The sequence below is a fragment of the Ovis canadensis genome, chromosome X, assembly GCF_042477335.2.
Source record: "Ovis canadensis isolate MfBH-ARS-UI-01 breed Bighorn chromosome X, ARS-UI_OviCan_v2, whole genome shotgun sequence".
NCBI classification, from domain to species: domain Eukaryota; kingdom Metazoa; phylum Chordata; class Mammalia; order Artiodactyla; family Bovidae; genus Ovis; species Ovis canadensis.
The window spans coordinates 110194178-110213915 of NC_091727.1; the positions used below are offsets into that span (position 1 = coordinate 110194178).

Below are 19738 nucleotides of genomic sequence, written 5' to 3' on the forward strand. Positions count from 1 at the left end.
AGAATCAAGAAATCTAATCATAACCAATTATTTTAATCCACTATATTTTGGAGGAGTTTGCCATACAGTGATAGATAATCAAAACAAGAGAACATATCAGACTTGATCCTTGTCCTCACAGAAATCGGATTTAGCAGTGAGGATGGGTCAGAGCTTCTGTACTGCACACCCCAGAGTGGCACACGAATTTGAAATACAGCAACTTCACAGAAAGTTAGAACTAGAAGAAACCTATCACCCTGCTCAACCTCTTCATTTTGTAGCCTGTTAATCCCACGGTCATGGGCTTTGTTTTTGTTTAGTTGCTCAGTCGTGTCCGACCCTTTGTGACCCCATAGACTGTAGCCCACCAGGTTCTTCTGTCCATGGGATTCTCCAGGCAAGAATAGTAGAGTGGGTTGCCACTTCCTCCTCCAGGGGAGTTTCCTGACCCAGGGATTGAACCCGTGTCTCCTGCACTGCAGACAGATTCTTTACTCCTGAGCCACCAGGGAAGCCCTCGTGTGCTTAGTGCTTTTCAACTAGGCTAAGGATTCCAGTAGAAGCGGGTGCATGAGACTGCCACAACCACACCCAGCAGCAGCGCTGCAAATTTTAAGATCTTTAAATTGTTCTTAAAACTTTAAGTGACAAACATAATAGTAAAATGCCTCTTAACATCCACATCTTTCTCACAGAATGTGGACATTTTGTTTCCACTATGGTGGGACCTGGGAGTCTATTAGCCTAAGGTGTGAGGCAGAGTGTCTATCAACTTACTCATGAGGTGCACGCAGGCCCCTTAGTGAAATATTGGTGGAAATATCCTTCCATTAATCTGATTCCTAGTTCATGCTCAGTCACTTTTTTCCCTCTTAGTTAAGATAGGATTTTTACAGACTCTCAGGAAAACAGATCAGAAAGTAAAAAAAAAAAAAAAAAAAAGAAACACTTGAGGTCTTTCCGCGGAAAGCTAGAGAAGCTGTATAGTCCAGATGTTACAAACTCAAATGCCAACAGGGTCAGGCAGGACATTAAAAGTGCGGGAATTGAGCCAGAAGCAAGGGAATCAGTGACTGGTGAGCTAGAGAGGCATGCTATTGATATTCCAGAGGGGTGGCTGGTCTTCAACTCTGGAACACCTATACCAGAGATGTCAAATTTTGTCAATTTTCTAGAGAATGAGGACATTCCAATTTTTATGTTAGATCTCTTAGTTTCTAAATGTTGGGCCAAACAAAATACAGCTGTGGGCTGACAGTAAGTAAGGCCTGATGTAGACACTAGACATGGATTGATGTGTGGATCAGCCTCTTGTGGCTACAAAACAGACAAATGAGTTTGGCCAGACCTTGCTGTCAGCGGTTGCACTAACCCCGGTAGGATTTTGTTTTTTAAATGCACTTCTCCATTAGTGATGGCGAGTGAAATGTCTGGCTTTGCAAATTACTGCTGTCGTTTAGTTTAATGTACTCTTGTTTTTACATATTTATAAAAACCTTTTACATTATTAATAGTGATTAAATGCTTAGACACTGAAGATCAATAATGCTTCTGTTCACCTATTTACATTATTAAAAAGTAATAAGTCATACAGGGCGTGCAGAATATGTCGTTTACTTTGTAGTCATGTTTGGAGTTGGTTAAAAAAAAAGAAAGAAACTCAGGCTACAGGGTAAAATGTATTTAAGGAAAAAATGGTAACTGACAGGCTTGCTGAGAGACTCTATTGTGGGCAAATGGCATGTTGCCAGTGACATCACACCATCAGGGGCACATGAGGTCCACGTTCCATGTGCTCTCATATACCAGTGCAGAGAACTCACAACAAGAAAGCTAGTCTCACTTGGATGCACAAGGATGAACAGGTATTTAACCTTTATGCATCCTTGCAACAGTTAGTCACCTATATGCCACCATCTTTAACTCACAGTGCTCCGATGGTGGCAACACTCAGCAGCAAGTCCTCCGTGTGGCTCACAGTCTGCCAGTAGGCAAATGAGCCCCTCAGCAATGATTTCTTCATCTGCCTTCCCAGCTATCACTCAATTATGTGGCAAAAACCTAAGAGCAAATTGGATTTTCTGATTACAGTACCTGTGTTCTAGATCTGAGGAGAGCAACCCCACAGTCAGATATGTATAAGGACCAAAAGTCTTTAGCCTGGCTCTCTAAGGAGCCAAAGTGGCTCAACATAGTGGTTTAGAAGTTTGGCTCTCAGTATGAATCTGCTTGCATTCAGATCCTGGCTCTGACACTCACTGATTGTGACCTTGGGCAAGCAACTGGACATCTCAGTTATTGTTTTCTTACCCCCAAAGTGGGGATCACAATGGTACCTACCATATCAGGTTTTTGTAAAGATTAAATAACACATGTAAAAGCTTAGTATGAGACCTGACACAAAAGAAGTGCTTAATAACAATTTACGTGTCGCAAAAGGCCCATTTTACCAGTTGTTCTGCCAAGAAGTTCATTACCACTGGCTTGAACTTTGTAAATAATATCATCAAAATATCATTGAAATGTGTTCAAATGAGGTGGATTTTACAATATTGCCTGGTTTCCAGATGTCATTCAACCAGATGTCATTCATCCTGTATAAATTAGATCTCAGTCACTTGGCTCAGCAGTGGTGTAACAGAAAGATTATAAGAGTTACTACATAGGAATAAAACTACCATGTGACCCACTACTGGGCATATACCATGAAAAAAATCATAACTGAAAAAGACACATGTACCCCAATGTTCACTGCAACACTGTTTACAATAGTCAGGACATGGAGGCAACCTAGATGTCCACTGACAGATGAATGGATAAAGAAGCTGTGGTGCATTTATATCATGGAATATTACTCAGCCATAAAAGGAGTGAATTTGAGTCAGTTCTAGTGAGGTGGATGAACCTAGAGCCTGTTATGCAGAGTGAAGTAAGTCAGAAAGAAAAAAAAACAAACACTGTATATTAGTATATATATATGGGATCTAGAAAAATGGTACTGATGAATGTATTTGCAGAGCAGGAATGGACACAGATGTAGAGAACGGACTTGTGGACACAAGGGGAAGGAGAATGTGGGATGAACTGAGAGAGTAGCATTGACATATATATATATACTACCATGTGTGAAACAGACAGCTAGTGGGAAGCCACTATAAAATACAGGGAGCTCAGCCCGGTGCTCCATGATAGCCTAGAGGGGTGGGATAGGGGGTGGGTAGGAGAGAAGCTCAAGAGGGAGGTGATATACATATATATACTTACAGCTGATTTGTGTTGTCATATGGCAGAAACCAACACAACATTGTAAAGCAATTATCCTCTAATTAAAAAAAAAAGTTGCTACAAAACAAGGCTATTGGCTGTGTGATGTTGGACAATTATTTAATCTCTCTGAACCTCAGTTTCCTCATATATAAAATGCACCAAGACAATACCTACTTCACAGGGATACTGTGAGGATACAATGAAATAATGTTGGTTTGAAAGCTGCACAGACTAAAAAGTACAATAGAGATGTAAGAGCTTATAACTATTATTACTTATACTCTACATGATCAGAGTTGGATTTATTTTATCCAGAGATACTCTGAATAATACTGTATTACGTGTTGATTTTTTAGAGGAAATATAGTTAGATTGCTTGTCCTCAACTATTTCCCTTTTCTGACAGATTAGAGATGTGTGTCAGAGATGAGACCACTCGGTGAAGGAGACCGTAGTTCTGAATTCAAATGCGACTTTCAGAGCTACTTGATAACTTGGAGCCTTTTACAAAAGAATAAGGAAAACTCAGTCAAGCCAGGAGGAGGAGAAGGCATTAAGCACCACAAGTAATAGGTTTGTTCACTCTGCGGCTGGCTGGCAAACACTGCTGAAGCATGAAGCCGAACCACAGTGGCTGGAATTTCTCTTCACTTTTCTAAGTTTATTGCTCAAACGCCCTCCTCTGGGTCACAATAACTTGGCTCCTATCTCTCTCAGGTCCTGACTTTCTCCCTTTACTTCAGTTCAGTGAGTCATTTAAATATGTATCTCCATGTCTTGGAAGTTGTTATTTCATTTACCTTCTTTTCTTCATTTTGACTGAGTTTCCTTAAGCATGAAGGTTTTTTGTTTCCTTTGTTCCTCTGGAGTGCAATAAATAAGCATCTACTATCTAAATAAATACTTTGACTGCAGCCATTTGAAATTACCCCAGACTTGCTATTGAACTGGGGGAGATACTTCAAAATGGGGATGACTGAGTCTCTTGGAAGAAGGCAAACTTTGACTAGATCCCCTGGCAGAGAAGGTCTTTCTTGTGGTGCATCAGCATTTGAGTTTGGGGTTCTGTTTAAAGATTTAAAAGGTTAGAACTGCACATAATAAACATAATGAGAAGCAACTAAGCCTGCGCACCACAACTATCAAAGTCCACATGCTCCAGGGCCCGTGAGCCACAGCTACTGAAACCGATGCACCTAGAGCCTGTGTCCCACAGCAAAAGAAATGACTACAATGAGAAGCCTGTGCACGGCAGCAGAGAGTAGCCCCTGCTCGCCGCAGCTAGAGAAGGCTGGTGCACAGCAACAGAGACCTAGTGCGGCCAGATAAAGAAAGAAATAATAAAACATTTAAAAAACAAAACAAAAAATAAAAGATCAAGAAGAGAGAAAAATAAACAGAATGAGAAATTTTTAAGTTTCAATAACAGTTCTGGTATACAATTTGGGAGAAGGATGTTGACTGTTTTAAATTTCCATGCACGTTGTTTTTTACCCCTTTCCTACTGTGCACAGGGGTCAATACTGAATTGTAATTTTCTTAGACTGTCACTCAGATCAATATAAACTCTTGACTGAACTTTTCTTAGGGACTGATAATACCCACTAGGATGCGACTGTGTGGGTGGGATGTAGACAAGTGCTCCCAGACAAATACTTTCCATGTATTTTTTTTTTTTTACTTTCTGTTTGTAATAGTCTAGAAGCTGCTGAAATATCAGAAACAGAATGAAGGGAAGACTCTATATTCCATGCTTGGGGGGATATTTCTTTTTTATTCTTTGGTCTTTATTGCATCTGAATTGAACTTGCAGCTGCCACAACCATTTTTCTATCAAACCTGAGAATGAAGTTTCTGCTGAAGGTGGTAGACTAGAGAATTGTAAAGGACCTGGGGCCTTGATGATGGTACTGAAGCCTTAGCTCAGCCAACCCCTGAAACCCACAACTGCTGGACTTTCTATTTTGAGAGATAAACATCCTTACTGTTTAACAACAATATTTAAACATGTTTAATTGTGGCATGAACAAAAAAGGACATTTTTAAGCAATCAGAAATATTGACTTCAGTGACTTACTTATATCTAGTGCTAATGACTAAAACGTATCATTGCTGAAGATGAAGCAGAGAAGGACAATGAGCAAATTCATGTTATCACATTTCAAATAAATGAATTAGTTTAAAAAAAAATTTTCACCTAATGGGTTGGATTTTGGTCTCAGGTCTTTAGTGACAATTCACACATTTGAGCTTCCCTAGAAGACAGATTTTCGCAAGTCTTGCATTTCACTTTAGAATATCAAATGCACTCAATTCCCTCATATGGAAACGTTTTACACCCATAGAATGAAACTTAAAATTTAGTTTCTGAAATTCAAGAATTTTTCAAGGGATCAATCCAGGAGCTAAACAATAAAGTTGTAAATTATGCTTTTGTTTTTGTCATTAAAAGCCTTGCTTATACTTCACCATGAATAATATACATCATGTGAGTTTTGTATGTGTATATGTGTGTTTCTTTCACAGTTAAAGAAAAACATGACCACTGTTCATTAAGGAATAAAATAAATACATATGTACCTGCTGTCAAATGAGATCTCTGGAGGAATGACATGAGTACTGTCCTTGCCAATAAGGAATTTGATTCGATCATAGAAGAGTCTTGAAGTATGCTGAGACAAGAGAGATTGGCTTTGCTGAATGAGGTCAAGAGGATCTGGTGAGCCCTGGCAGAGAGGACTGACATAACAGTTGCTTTGTTGACAACAATCTGGGTCCACACAGTCAGTCAAACCATCTGAAAAAGAAATTTTTGATATTTATTTTTTAATATAAATTTATTTTAATTGGAGGCTAATTACTTTACAATATTGTATTGGTTTTGCCATACATCAACATGAATCCACCACAGGTATACACGTGTTCCCTATCCTGAACCCCCCTCCCTCCTCCCTCCCCATACCATCCCTCTGGGTCGTCCCAATGCACCAGCCTCAAGCATCCAGTATCATGTATCGAACCTGGACTGGCGATTCGTTTCATGTATGATATTTTAGATGTTTCAATGCAGCTTCAGGAGAAACAACATAATTTTTTAAACTATTTATCATTTATTTATTATTATTTTTACTTTACAATATTGTATTGGTTTTGCCATACATCAACATGAATCCACCACGGGTGTACACGTGTTCCCCATCCTGAACCCCCCTCCCACCTCCCTCCCTGTACCTTCCCTCTGGGTCATCCCAGTGCACCAGCCCCAAGCATCCTGTATCCTGCAAATTTAAAATATGCACAAATGGAGAAACATCTAGAATATAGCCAAAGGTAACTGTCCATGTTTTGAGTTTAGAATCTATTAAATTCACATATTTCTCATGATTTATCTATCACTCTCTCTGAGTTTACATGGCACATCAGTGAAATTCAAACTATTTTGTTCATAAATCTTTCCTTCCTGAGTCCTCCTGCAATACTACGTTTGTTAGCATTTGAAGAGAGTATTCTATTAGTTACCACTTTTTTAAAAAATGAATTTTTATTGGAGTATGCTTGCTTTACAATGTTGGCTTAGTTTCTACTGTCCATCAACAGGAATAGACAAAGGAGATGTGGTGTATATATACACAACGGAATATTACCAATAAAAAGGAATGAAATTGGGTCACTTGTAGAGACATGGATGGACTTAGAGAGTGTCACACAGAGTGAAGAAAGTCAGAAAGAGAAAAATAAATGTCATATACTAATGCATATATGTAGAATCTAGAAAAATGATATAGATGATCTATTTGCAGGACAGGAACAGAGATACAGATGTAGGGAAAAACATACATGGATATCAAAGGGGAAGAGGGGTGGAAGGTTTTGGGAGATTGATACATATACACTGCTGATATGATGTATAAAATAGATAGGGTTTCCCTGGTGGCTCAGATGGTAAAAAAAAATACACCTGCAATGCGGGAGACCTGGGTTCAATCCCTGGCTTGGGAAGATCCCCTGGAGAAGGGAACTGGCTACCCATTCCAGTATTCACTGACAGACTTTATTTTCTTGGGCTCCAAAATCACTGCAGATGATGACTGCAGCCATGAAATTAAAAGAGTCTTGCTCCTAGGAAGAAAAGCTATGACCAACCTAGACAGCATATTAACAAGCAGAGACATTACTTTGCTGACAAATGTCCGTCTAGTCAAAGCTAGGTTTTTTCCAGTAGTCATGTATGGATGTGCGAGTTGGACCATAAGGAAAGCTGAGCGCCGAAGAATTGATGCTTTTGAACTGTGGTGTTGAAGAAGACTCTTTTTTTAATATACATTTATTTATTTTAATTGGAGGCTAATTACTTTACAATATTGTATTGGTTTTGCCATACCTCAACATGAATCCGCCACGGGGAGGGAGGTGGGAGGGGGGTGCAGGATGGGGAACATGTGTACACCCGTGAAAAAGACTCTTGAGACTCCCTTGGACTGCAAGGAGATCAAACCTGTCAATCCTAAAAGAAATCAGTCCTGAATATTCCTTGGAAGGATTGATGTTGAAGCTGAAGCTCTAATACTTTGGCCACCTGATGCGAAGAACTGACTCATTGGAAAAGACCCTGATGCTGGAAAAGATTGAAGGCAGGAGAAGGGGATGACAGAGGATGAGATGGTTGGATGGCATCACTGACTCAATGGACATGAGTTTGAGCAAGCTTCGGGAGTTGGTGATAGACAGGGAAGCCTGGCGTGCTGCAGTCATGACTGAGTGACTGAACTGAACTGATAAAATAGATATCACTCTTTTGAAGTTTCCTTCTTCCTCAGCAAGACCATTCCTCCAGGAAAATAACTATTTCTTATATTTTTTTGAATTTATCACATCATGTATATATCTGAGCACACAATTAACAAAGGCTTACCAACCTGAATTTGTTTGTACTTTAAAAAATTCTCCCAACATACTTGTCTAGTCCTAATTGTCACAATAGAAGTTGGTATCCTTATGGTGACTTTCACTTCTGAAAATTACCTGGAGAGTTTGAATCAATTACTGGAGAGTTTATTAAACCTGTATATTCTACAGTCCCACCTACTAAAGCAGAATTTCCTCAGAGCCCAGGATTATGCCATACTTAATCTGGGTGATTCTGAAGCATACTAAATTTTCAGAACCACTTTTTTGAGAATCTGTAGATGTGACTAGAACTTACTTGTCCCGAACAGCATTATTTGAGGCATATACTAAGGTAACTTCCTGTATTTAGTGATAAGTGACTCTCTTTCATTCCTAGGCCTTCACCATTTATTCCAGACTCCAGAATCCAGGGTTGTTCCAATAAATATATCACATAAAAGCTTCATTCTTTGGTAGAGGAATGATGTGGTACACAGGGGTTCTAAGAGGAAGGGAGACTTGAGAATACAGTCATTCCTTGGTATCTGAGGGTGATCGGTCCCAGGACCCCCACGGATACCCAAATCTGAAGACACTCAAAAGTGAAAGTGTGAGTCTGCTCCGTTGTGTCCGACTCTGTGACCCCATGGACTCTAGCCTGCCAGGCTCCTCTGTCTATGGGATTCTCCAGGCAAGAATACTGGAGTAGCTTGCCACTCCCTTCTCCAGGGGATCTTCCTGACCCAGGGATCAAACCTTGTCTCTTGCATTGCAGGCAGACTCATCACCATCTGAGCCATGACGGGACTCACTCCTTTATATAAAATGGTCTAGTATTTGCACATAACCTATGCATATCCTCCTGTATACTTTGCCATCTCTAGATTACTTATAATGCCTTTGTTGTTTGGTGACTAAGTCCTATCTAACTTTTTGTGACCCTGTAGCATGCCAGGCTTCTCTGTCCATGGGATTTCCCAGGCAAGAATACTGGAGTGGGTTGCCATGCCCTCCTCCCAGGGATCGAACTGCATTGGCAGAAGGATTCTTTACTACTGACCAGGGAACTAATACAATGTAAACACCGAGTACACAGTCATAAGTATAATGTAAATGCTATGTAAATAGTTATGAGGGGTGCACCAAATTAAAGTTTTGCTCTTAGGAACTTTTTGGAATTCTTTTTTTTCCAAATATTTTTGATCTGCGGTTGGTTGGATCCACAGGTACGAAATGTGAGGATACAAAGGGCTGACTGTAGGTACACAGCACTGTGTTAGGTACCTGGGAAGTAAAAAGCTAAAACCAACTCTTTTCCTGTTTTTCGGAGCTCAGAGCTTAGTAGGTGGAATAGGCACACAAAACAGCTGACTCTTAACACTTGTTAAACCTGCAATAGGTGTTACAAGAGAGTTAACTGCAAAGAGAAGGGGCTGGAGTGATTAACTGAGCATATAGACACTTCATTCCACATCCAATACAGAAAAAAAAAAATTAATGTCCTTCCAAGGTCCTTAAAGCAGACAAGTAGCTCTAGTTTCGATGCTTAACAAGGATCAATATAAAGATGCTCAACTTCTCGCTTGCCGTGGAATAGGGAGGTGCGGATGGATCACGGCTCCTCAGGCTGATGATGAAAGTCACTGGCACGGGTTTCATGTGGCTCTTTTGCTCACTCTCAGGTGCTTACAAGACTGCTCCTGTTGAGCTGGAGGGGGATGAACCACAGCTGGAGGCAATGGGAGCCAGGAACACCAAGGGAGTAGGCATTTGGAACAGTAGCCCCAGGGCATCCAGGAAATATTTTTCTCTGCTTGAGGTCCTTTCAAATTCCCTGTACCATAGACACTACTTTGATTTAAAATGCAGTTTGCTGCTTTCTGGCCTCCGCTGTTAGTTCAGTGTATTTTTGCCCCCATTCTTGCTTTTCTGTATACATGTTTCTTTTTCACTGATGAATAATTGTTAAGTGTGGATTAGCTTCACTAAAAGGTTCTCTTTTGGTCCCCTTTCTCCCCTCATTCAGCAAATTTTATGAACAGATTTTTCTCTAGATTGTAGATGCCGCAACCACCTCTCCCTCCAGGACATTGCTCATAGCCTCCTCTTAGCACCTTCCCTCTTGACTCTGCTAATGAAACATCCAATGTGCTGAAAAGCTGGCAAAAATATCAGTCTGATAAAAACAGTTTTCCGATGTCTGGAATTGTGCATAAAATACTAAACAATGAAAAACTGCTTTTTCAGATGGGCAGTCACCTTTATCTTTCAATTGGCAGCGAATGCAACAGTCATAAGATTGGGCTTTCAGAGGTTTCAATCTGTCCACTGCACGATTCTAACTCATTTTTGAAAAGAAATGGATTTTAAATAAATAGTAATGCCCAAATGATCTTCAAAACTGGAGTCTAAAACTAAACACAGAGCCAATTGAAAATTTGGACTCACATTCTCATAGAATTATGTGCTATAAATTCCAAGCTAATGTTTCATATGCCATAATTGTCTATTATACGGGGTTGACCCTCTAAGACCTCTGTTTTCTGAGAGAATAGTACAACTTCTCTTGAATCGAGAAAGGCTACAGGCAAGCCAACCAATAATGGTATGCAACCCTTGAATTATAATTCATAGGTAAGCCCAGTACATGGGCAAAGATCTACTTACCAATTATCACATTGGATAACACTCCATACAGTATGTCTAGACTGTTACAAAGAAGTGTAAATGACAGTCACACTGCTTGTGTGTGGGTTGCTTTTTTTTTTTTCTTCCTTTGGCTATTAATGGATCTTTTATCTTTCTAAACTGGAAGCTGTGGCACCCTCCTGACAGCCAGGCTCAAGGTGTCAGATATGGACACACGAAATGTTAACTCATTTTACTTTTGGGGCCTATTCCCTTTAAAGGAATAAAAATAAAAGCTAGCAAAAAAAGGGAGGTTAAATTGTCTTAAAGGACTAAACACAGCATTCACTGATCCTAGCTTTGCCAGCCAAGTAAGGGCCATTCCAGCTGGCTCAGTTGGTGACCATGAAGATCAAGGACACTGACTTCTTCAGAACATTTCTTCACTATTTAACTTTTACCTATTAGATGCATGCCCTTGGTTGAAAGCTGGATTGAATAAGGGAATATGAATGATACAGGGAAAACCCATATTTTCCTAATCCTTAAAATGAATTTAAAAAATATATATCCTCTTAGGGATAGCACCCATATTATCACTTTGATGAAAAGGGACAGCTAGTTCATGGTAGGCTATCCAAAAGGATTTGGCAACATGTATAGATTAGTTAGGGGCTTCCCAGGTATCACTAGTGGTAAAGAACCTGCCTGCCAATGCAGGAGACACTAGAGATGGGGGTTCGATCCCTGGGTGGGGAAGGCCCCCTGGAGGAGGGCATGGCAACCCACTCTAGTATTTTTGCCTGGAGAATCCCATGGACAGAGGAGCCTAGTGGGCTACAGTCCATAGGGTTGCAAAGAGTTGGACATGAATGAAGTGACTTAGTATGCATGCATGCAGGCAAGCATGCATAGATTAGTTAACGGCCTTCCAGGTAGCTCAGTGGTAAAGAATCTGCCTATAATGCAGGAAACGTGGGTTAGATCCCTGGGTCAGGAAGAGCTCCTGGAGAAGGAAACGGCAACCCATTCCAGTATTCTTCCCTGGGAAATCCCATGGACAGAGGAACCTGCAGTCCACCGGGTCACAAAGAATCGGATACAACTTAGTGGCTAAACAGCAGCAGCAACAGCATAGTTTAGTTAATATGTGTCAGGTATGGCACTAGGTACTCCCATGCATATTATTTTAACTAAATCCCTGTGACAACCCTGTTCAGTAGACATTCTCATCTCCATTTCACAAATAAATGAGGGGAGGCCGAAATGTGGTTGGAAGAAATTTGGAAGTCATATTAATACCCAGTGTTCTGACTACAAATAACACGCCTGACATCATCATCCAAGCAGTATTACTAGTACTACTGTCCTAGGTGTAATACCTCCAAGTGCCTGATTAATATAATATTTAGCTATTTTAAAAATATTTATTTAGCTGACTGTGCCAGGTTCTGGTTGTAGTACATGGGATCTCCAGTCTTCATTGAGTCATGCAGGATCTTTTAGTTATGGCCTGTGGGATCTAGTTCCCTGACCAGGGATAGAACCCAGGCCCCCTGCATTGGGAGCACAGAGTCATAGATGCTAGACCACCAGGGAAGTCCCTTAATGTAGTATTTAGAACACATGAAGTGGTTAAGGTGAAAGAATCAGACAACTTTGGTCTCACCTTGACTTTGCCATTTACAAATCAGTGCAACTCCTGGATTCTCAGTTTCCTCATCTGTTAGATGGGCTGAGTAGAGAGCTGTTGTGAGGATCATCACATGCTATCATGATCATATTAGCACAGTGCGTAGGGTTTAGTAGCTAGCACTCAGCTATGGTCATTAACCAAATTCTAGACTGGACAGACAACAAAGAGTCCAGGGACAGAGTCCTAGGGGTCGATGTCAATGGTCTGCAGTGGCAGCTTAAAATGTTCAGACTCACTTCTTTTCAAGTTGCCTTATCACTGACCAGAGGGCAATTAACTTCTCTGTAGCATATTCAGTTCATTAGAACTTGTTCATTTTGTGAACTCTGCTTCGTTAGGTTGTCAGATAGGTAGGAATCTATGTGGCTCTAAATGGACACTAATGCTATAGTAAATCTTTATTCATTGAATTTCACAAGTTCAGAATTTTTTATCATTTGGACAGGGGCTGGACTGAAGCTTAACCTTTTCAGTGTGTATAGAATAGAGGATCTGCCAAGCAAATTAATAATGAGAAGGAAATTGAAGGGCTGATCATTCCAATGATTCAGTTGAACAGAATCTTCTTAGACATTTAGGAACCTACAAACAATGGACTAATTTTGAATCATTCATAAATATTTACTAAAGCAAGCCCTCTACTAGGCAATCCTGGTAGCTTCATTGTTGCTGTTATAAGCATCAAAAGAAATATGATTGTATTTCCTTTGGAAATAGTCTATAATTCATCTTTTTTCATTTACTCAGGCTGACTTTAACCCTAGTATTTTGCTGCATTAGTAAAAAGGAAGTGGGAGAGGTTCAAGGGCATTTGCATTGTAACTGCCTAAATCACTGTTATTGTTATAACCTATACATTTACTTTTTCTGCATCAGGAAAGTAAATTGTTTCTATTCCACTAATGTTCACGTGCTCCCCACCTGCCATCAGTGGCTTCCACATTGCTCAGAATACAAGCCAGCGTTCTGACAAAGACCTACTTTCTCATAGTCCGGTTCTCCACCATCTCTCTCTTACCTTACCTCCCTCCCATTATCGTATCCCACAACTCCCTTGACCACTATTTCTATGCCTGGAATCTTCTCTCAAATGTTAATATGGCCCACTCCTTACTTCATTTAATTCTTTACTCAGTGCCACCTTCTCAGCGAGGCTTCCTCTGACCACAATATTTAAAAGTTCACCGCTGTTGCACATTCCTATCTTGTTTTAACCTGTTTAAAAATTTCTCCATAACACTTACCAGCTTCTATCATACTGTTTACGAAATTGGGGGGGGGTTTATTGTTTGCCTCTCATAACTAGAATATAAGATCCATGAAACGAGGATTTAGTCTTCTTTATTCATTGCTATTTCCTCAATGACTAGAACAGTGCCTGAGTCCAAGTAAACATTCAATAAATATTTGTTGGATGAATAAATGGATGTCCTAAAAGTCCTATTTATAGGACACTTATAAGTGTACCTAGAAATTAATAAATGTTTAATTAATGCATCAAAATATGTAAGTTACAGATGGATTCTTTGTTGACACCACACCTTTATTACCCACTTTATATTGAAAGTGAAAAAAGGTGAAAGTGTTAGTTGCTCATCATGTCCGACTCTTTGCAACCTCATGGACTATAGCCCTCCAGGCTCCTCTGCCCGGAATTCTCCAGGCAAGAATATTGGAGTGGGTAGCCATTTTCTTCTCCAGGGCATCTTCCCAACTCAGGGATTGAACCCAAGTCTCCTGCACTGCAGTCAGATTCTTTGCTGTCTGAGCCACAAGGAAAACCCTACTTCAAACATTCTCATTCATTCTCACCACAAGCAGGAAGGTGTCAAGTATTATTAGCCTTGGTTGATAGATAATGTGACAAATCCAGTTATAGAATGGTTAACTGAGTTACAGAGTTTAGATGTTCAAACTTCCACTTTTATCTGGAGTCACTTTGCAGTTTAGGTTCTCATACCTAAGATGATCTTCTAATAAATGAGTTCCTTGGAAATGAGGGGGGGTATGGTCAGAAGAAAAAATAAGGAATATGCTTCCAATGCCAAGCCTCTTTTCTCAGCCAAAGCTTAAAAGTAAATGGAGGGGCCCTTAAACAGAGCAAATGTTATCAATTCACTGCTCCTTCTATTTCATTTTCCTATTTATTAAACACTGCAGCATGCTGGTGACATTCAAAACATGAGGATTATTGATCCATGAGCTTATATGTGTTCATAATTCACCCATGGTGCTGATTTCTAGATCTAGAAACACTACATCATTAAACTGGCTTGCAAATAGCTATTGTCCTTAATGAATGGTGACTTGTTATGAAGAATGATTCCTGGAAGATCATTCTCTTTTAGGCAATTAACTTATTGATTTTATTAAAAAAATTTTTTTTTCTTAGTAGACACTTTTTTTTAAATTTTAAAATCTTTAATTCTTACATGCGTTATGTCTAATGTATAACATTAAAAAGTATAGTTCATAGAAACATTACAAAAACATATATGAGAAGAAAAAATAAACATGAGCACAACTGGATTAGAAAATTAAATATGGAGACAAAGGTTTTCAGAGTTAAATCAATGAAAATATTAATAAGTGATTCCCAATACACAATTCAGGTATAATGGAACTGGCAACCACTATGTATTGTTATCTCAGGTTCAGTTCAGTTCATTCACTCAGTCATGTCTGAATCTTTACAACCCCATGGACTGCAGCATGCCAGGCCTCCCTGTCCATCGCCAATTTATTGATTTTACCAATGAATATGAATATAGCCCACTGGAAGAGTTTATATAAGAAAAACTTTGTCAAACAGGTGACAAATACTTAAAAGATAAGAGGGAAAAAGGCTGTTTTGATTAAACACTCTTATGCATCTTTTTAACCTCTGTGACAATCTTTCCACAGTATAAAAAATCACCTTCCTTCCTTTATAACTTGAGTGAATAAAATAATCTTTGATAGCTGATAATCTTTAAAAATTTACAATGTTCTGTATAATCTGGCCAGTGCCTACCTTTATATTCTCACCTCCTACCAATCTCTCCCTGACTCACTGTATTCCAGCCACAATAACTTATCTTTCATTTTCTAGAAGAGTCTAGTACAATTTCACCTCAGGGCATTTGTACATGCTGTTTCCTTGACCTGGAACATTCTTCTTCTGACTCATATCAGGCCTCCCTTGCCACATAGACCAGGTTAGGTTCTGCTATACATATTTATAGCACTCTACAAATTTTATGGCACTCTTCACAATTGTAAATATATACTTATTTGTGTGGTTTCTTGTTTAATATGTAAACCATAAACTTGTGAAGGCAGAAAGTCATTTGTCTTTTTCTCCTTAGTGTCAAGCACAATACTTGGCACAAGGCAGTGATGAATGAATGGAAAATTGGGTACCCAATTTGAAATGTTGGGCTGAAAGGTAACTATTTGAATCAAACATTTGGATCAGCACTACCCAATAGAACTTTTGCCATTGGTAGGAACGCTCTAGATATGCCCTAACACAGTAGTCACTAGCCTCATATGACTACTGAGCAATTGAGATGTGGCTAGTGCAACTGAGAAATGAGATTTTTAAGGTTATTTAAATTATATTTAAATAGTTGCATGTGGCTAGTGGCTACCATATCAGACAATGCAGGTTTTGAGATCTCCAAATAGATGTTGAATGATCTATAAACTCAGCCAAAGAATACAAAGAAGTTTGAAATTTTTATGAAGTCCAATTTATCATTCTTTTCCTATTGTGGTTTCTTTTCTAGCTTTTATGTTTAAGAAGTCCTTTCCAATCTTGAGATCTATCACCTATACTTTCTTCTAATTGTGTTTGAGTTTTCTTTTACTTTCAACTCATTAATCAGCTTGAGTATTTCTATATATTTTATTCTTTTGGAATATGGCATAAATTGAAAATCTAAGTTTTTTTTTCTTAATAGTTGTCTCCATTCAGTTCAGTTGCTCAGTCATGTTTGACTCATTGAGACCGCATGAACTGCAACACGCCAGGCCTCCCTGTCCATCACCAACTCCCAGAGTTTACTCAAACTCATGTCCATTGAGTCAGTGATGCCAGCCAACCATCTCATCCTCTGTCATCCCCTTCTCCTCCTGCCCTCAATCTTTCCCAGCATCACAGTCTTTTCCAATGAGTTAGCTCTTTGCATCAGGGGGCCAAAGTATTGGAGTTTCAGCTTTAACATCAGTTCTTCCAATGAATATTCAGGACTTATTTCCTTTAGGATGGACTGGTTGGATCTCCTTGCAGTCCAAGGGACTCTCAAGAGTCTTCTCCAACACCACAGTTCAAAAGCATCAGTTCTTCGGTGTTCAGCTTTCTTTATTCAATTCTCACATCCATACTGGAAAAATCATAGCCTTGACTAGACAGATCTTTGTTGGCAAAGTAATGTCTCTGCTTTTTAATATGCTGTCTAGGTTGGTCATAACTTTCCTTCCAAGGAATAAGCATCTTTTAATTTTATGGCTGCAGTCACCATCTGCAGTGATTTGGGGGACCCCCAAAATAAAGTCATCCACTGTTTCCACTGTTTCCCCATCTACTTGCCATGAAGTGATGGGACTGGATGCCATTGTCTTAGTTTTCTGAATGTTGACTTTTAAGCCAACTTTTTCACTCTCCTCTTTCACTTTCATCAAGAGGCTCTTTAGTTCTTCTTCACTTTCTGCCATAAGGGTGGTGTTGTCTGCATATTTGACTCAGCACCACTTATTTCATAATGGTTTTTTTCCCCACTGACTTCTGATGCTTGCTTTTATCATATAGTAAATACTTGTACTGGGGTGTGTTCCTGAGCTTTTATTTGGTTGTATTGGTCTGTCTACTCTTACATTAGTACCACTTTGTTTTAATTACCATAGTTTAAAATTATTCTTTAACATATGATAGTTCTAGCTCGTTCTCACTATTCTTTGTTTTAGCTATTCTGATTCACTTAATACAATGTCTAAACTTCTTTTCTCATGTCAATTCATATGAGCCTGTAATATATGGTGATTACATTTTCCAAATCCTAAATCAGGACACTAGCTTTATTAACAGCAGTGTTTCCTAAGGCCCACCTGACTTCACACTCCAGAATGTCTGGCTCTATGCGATTGACCACACCATCGTAGTGGTCCGGTTCATTAAGATCTGTTTTGTACAGTTCTTCAGTGTATTCTTTCCATCTCTTCTTGATCTCTTCAGCATTTACTAGGTCTCTACCATTTCTGTCCTTTATTGTGCCCACCTTTGGCCAAAATATTCCCTTGATATCTTCAATTTTCCCAAGGAGATCTCTAGTCTTTCCATTTCTGTTGTTTTCCTCTAGTTTTATGCACTTTTCATTGAAGAAGGCCATCTTGCCTCTCCTTAGTATTCTTTGGAACTCTGTGTTTAGTTGTACCTTTCCCCTTCTCCCTTGTTTTTTGCTTCTCTTCTTCCCTCATCTATTTGTAAAGCCTCCTTGGATAACCACTTCGCCTTTTTGCTTTTCTTTTTCTTTGGGATAGTTTTGTTCACTGCCTCCTGTATAATATTATGGACCTCCATCCATAGTTCTTCAGGCACACATAGTTCTTCAGATGGAATTCTGGTAGAGGTATTCAAAACCATAAAGGATCATGCCATCAAGGTGTTACACTCAATAGGTCAGCAAATCTGGAAGACCCAGCAGTGGCCACAGGACCAGAAAAGGTCAATCCTCATCCCAATTCCCAAGAAGGATAAGTACTAAAGGATGGTCAAACTGTCGGACAATTGCACTCATCTTCCATGCTAGTAGAGGAGGGCCTGGCAACCCACTCCAGTACTCTTGCCTGGAAAGCTCCCATGGATGGAGGAGCCTGGTTGGCTACAGTCTATGGGGTCACAAAGAGTTGGACACGACTGAGCCACTAAGCACCCATGCTGGTAAGGTCATGCTTAAAATCGTGCATGCTAGGCTTCAGCACTGTGTAAACCAAGAACTTCCAGACGTCTCAGCTGGGCTTAGAAAAGGCAGAGGAGCCAAAGATCAAATTGCTAACATTCACAGGATCATAAAGAAAGCAAGGGAATTCTAGAAAAACATCTACCTCTGTTTCACCAACTATGCTAAAACCTTTGACTATGTGGATCATAACAAACTGTGGAAAGCTCTTAAAGAGATGGGAATACCAGACCATCTTACCTGTCTCCTGAGAAACCTATATGCTGGTCAGGATGCAACAGTTAGAACCCTGTATGGAACAACTGATTGATTGGTTCAAGATTGAGAAAGGAGTACAACAGTGCTGTTTGAGGTCACCCTGTTTGTTTAACCTGTATGCTTACTACATCATGAGAAATGCCGGGCTGGATAAATTACAAGTTGGAATCAAGATATGTGGGAGAAACATCTACAGTCTCAGATATGAAGATGATACCAGTCTAATGGCAGAAAGCAAAGAGGAACTAAAGAGCCTCTTCATGAGGGTGAAGGAGGAGAGTGAAAGAACCAGTTTAAAACTAAATATTAAAAATACTAAGATCGTGGCATCTAGCCCCATTACTTCACAGCAAATAGAAGGGAAAAAGGTGGAAACAGTGGCAGATTTCCTCTTCTCGGGCTCCAAAATCACTGTGGATAGTGACTACAGCCATGAAATAAGGAGATGATTGCTTTTTGGCAGGAAAGCTATGACAAAACTAGACAGTGTGTTGAAAAGCAGGACATTACTCTGTTGACAAAGGTCTGTACAGTCAAGTGGTCATATACGGTAGTGAGAGCTTGACTATAAAGTAGGCAGAAAGCCAAATAATTGATGCCTTCAAACTGTGGTGCTGGAGAAGACTCCTGGAAGTCTCTTGGAGTGCAAGGAGATCAAACCAGTCAGTCTTAAGGGAAATCAACCCTGAATATTCATTGGAAGGACTGATGCTGAAGGTGAAGTATTTTGGTCACCTAATGAAAATAGCTGACTCATTTTAAAAGTTCGTGATGCTGGGAAAGATTGAGGGTAGGAAGAGAAGAGGGCATCAGAGAATGAGATGGCTGGATGGCATCACCGATGCAATGGACATGAACTTGGGCAAACTTTGGGAGATGGTCAAGGACAGGAAGGCCTGGCATGCTATAGTCCATGGGGTTGCAAAGAGTTGGATGTGACTAGGTGACTGAACAACAGCAACAAAGCAAGACACATGATTAACACAGGAAAATGTGGTTACCATAAGGTTAAGTCTCCTGTTTCAAGCACAAGATTGTGCACATGCAGTGTGCTTGTTGACTAAAGGGGTACATGAGGTTA

At 39.7% G+C, this 19738-nt stretch overlaps 1 protein-coding gene across 1 annotated transcript in view; it reads right to left on the reverse strand.

Moving 5' to 3' along the window:
• TENM1 (teneurin transmembrane protein 1) overlaps window positions 1-19738 on the reverse strand; it is an 899404-nt gene that overhangs the window by 168404 nt on the left and 711262 nt on the right. The window contains exon 18 of the mRNA XM_070290794.1: window positions 5830-6046. Within this exon, the coding sequence (XP_070146895.1) occupies window positions 5830-6046 (217 nt within the window). The remainder of the gene's footprint in view (window positions 1-5829; window positions 6047-19738) is intronic.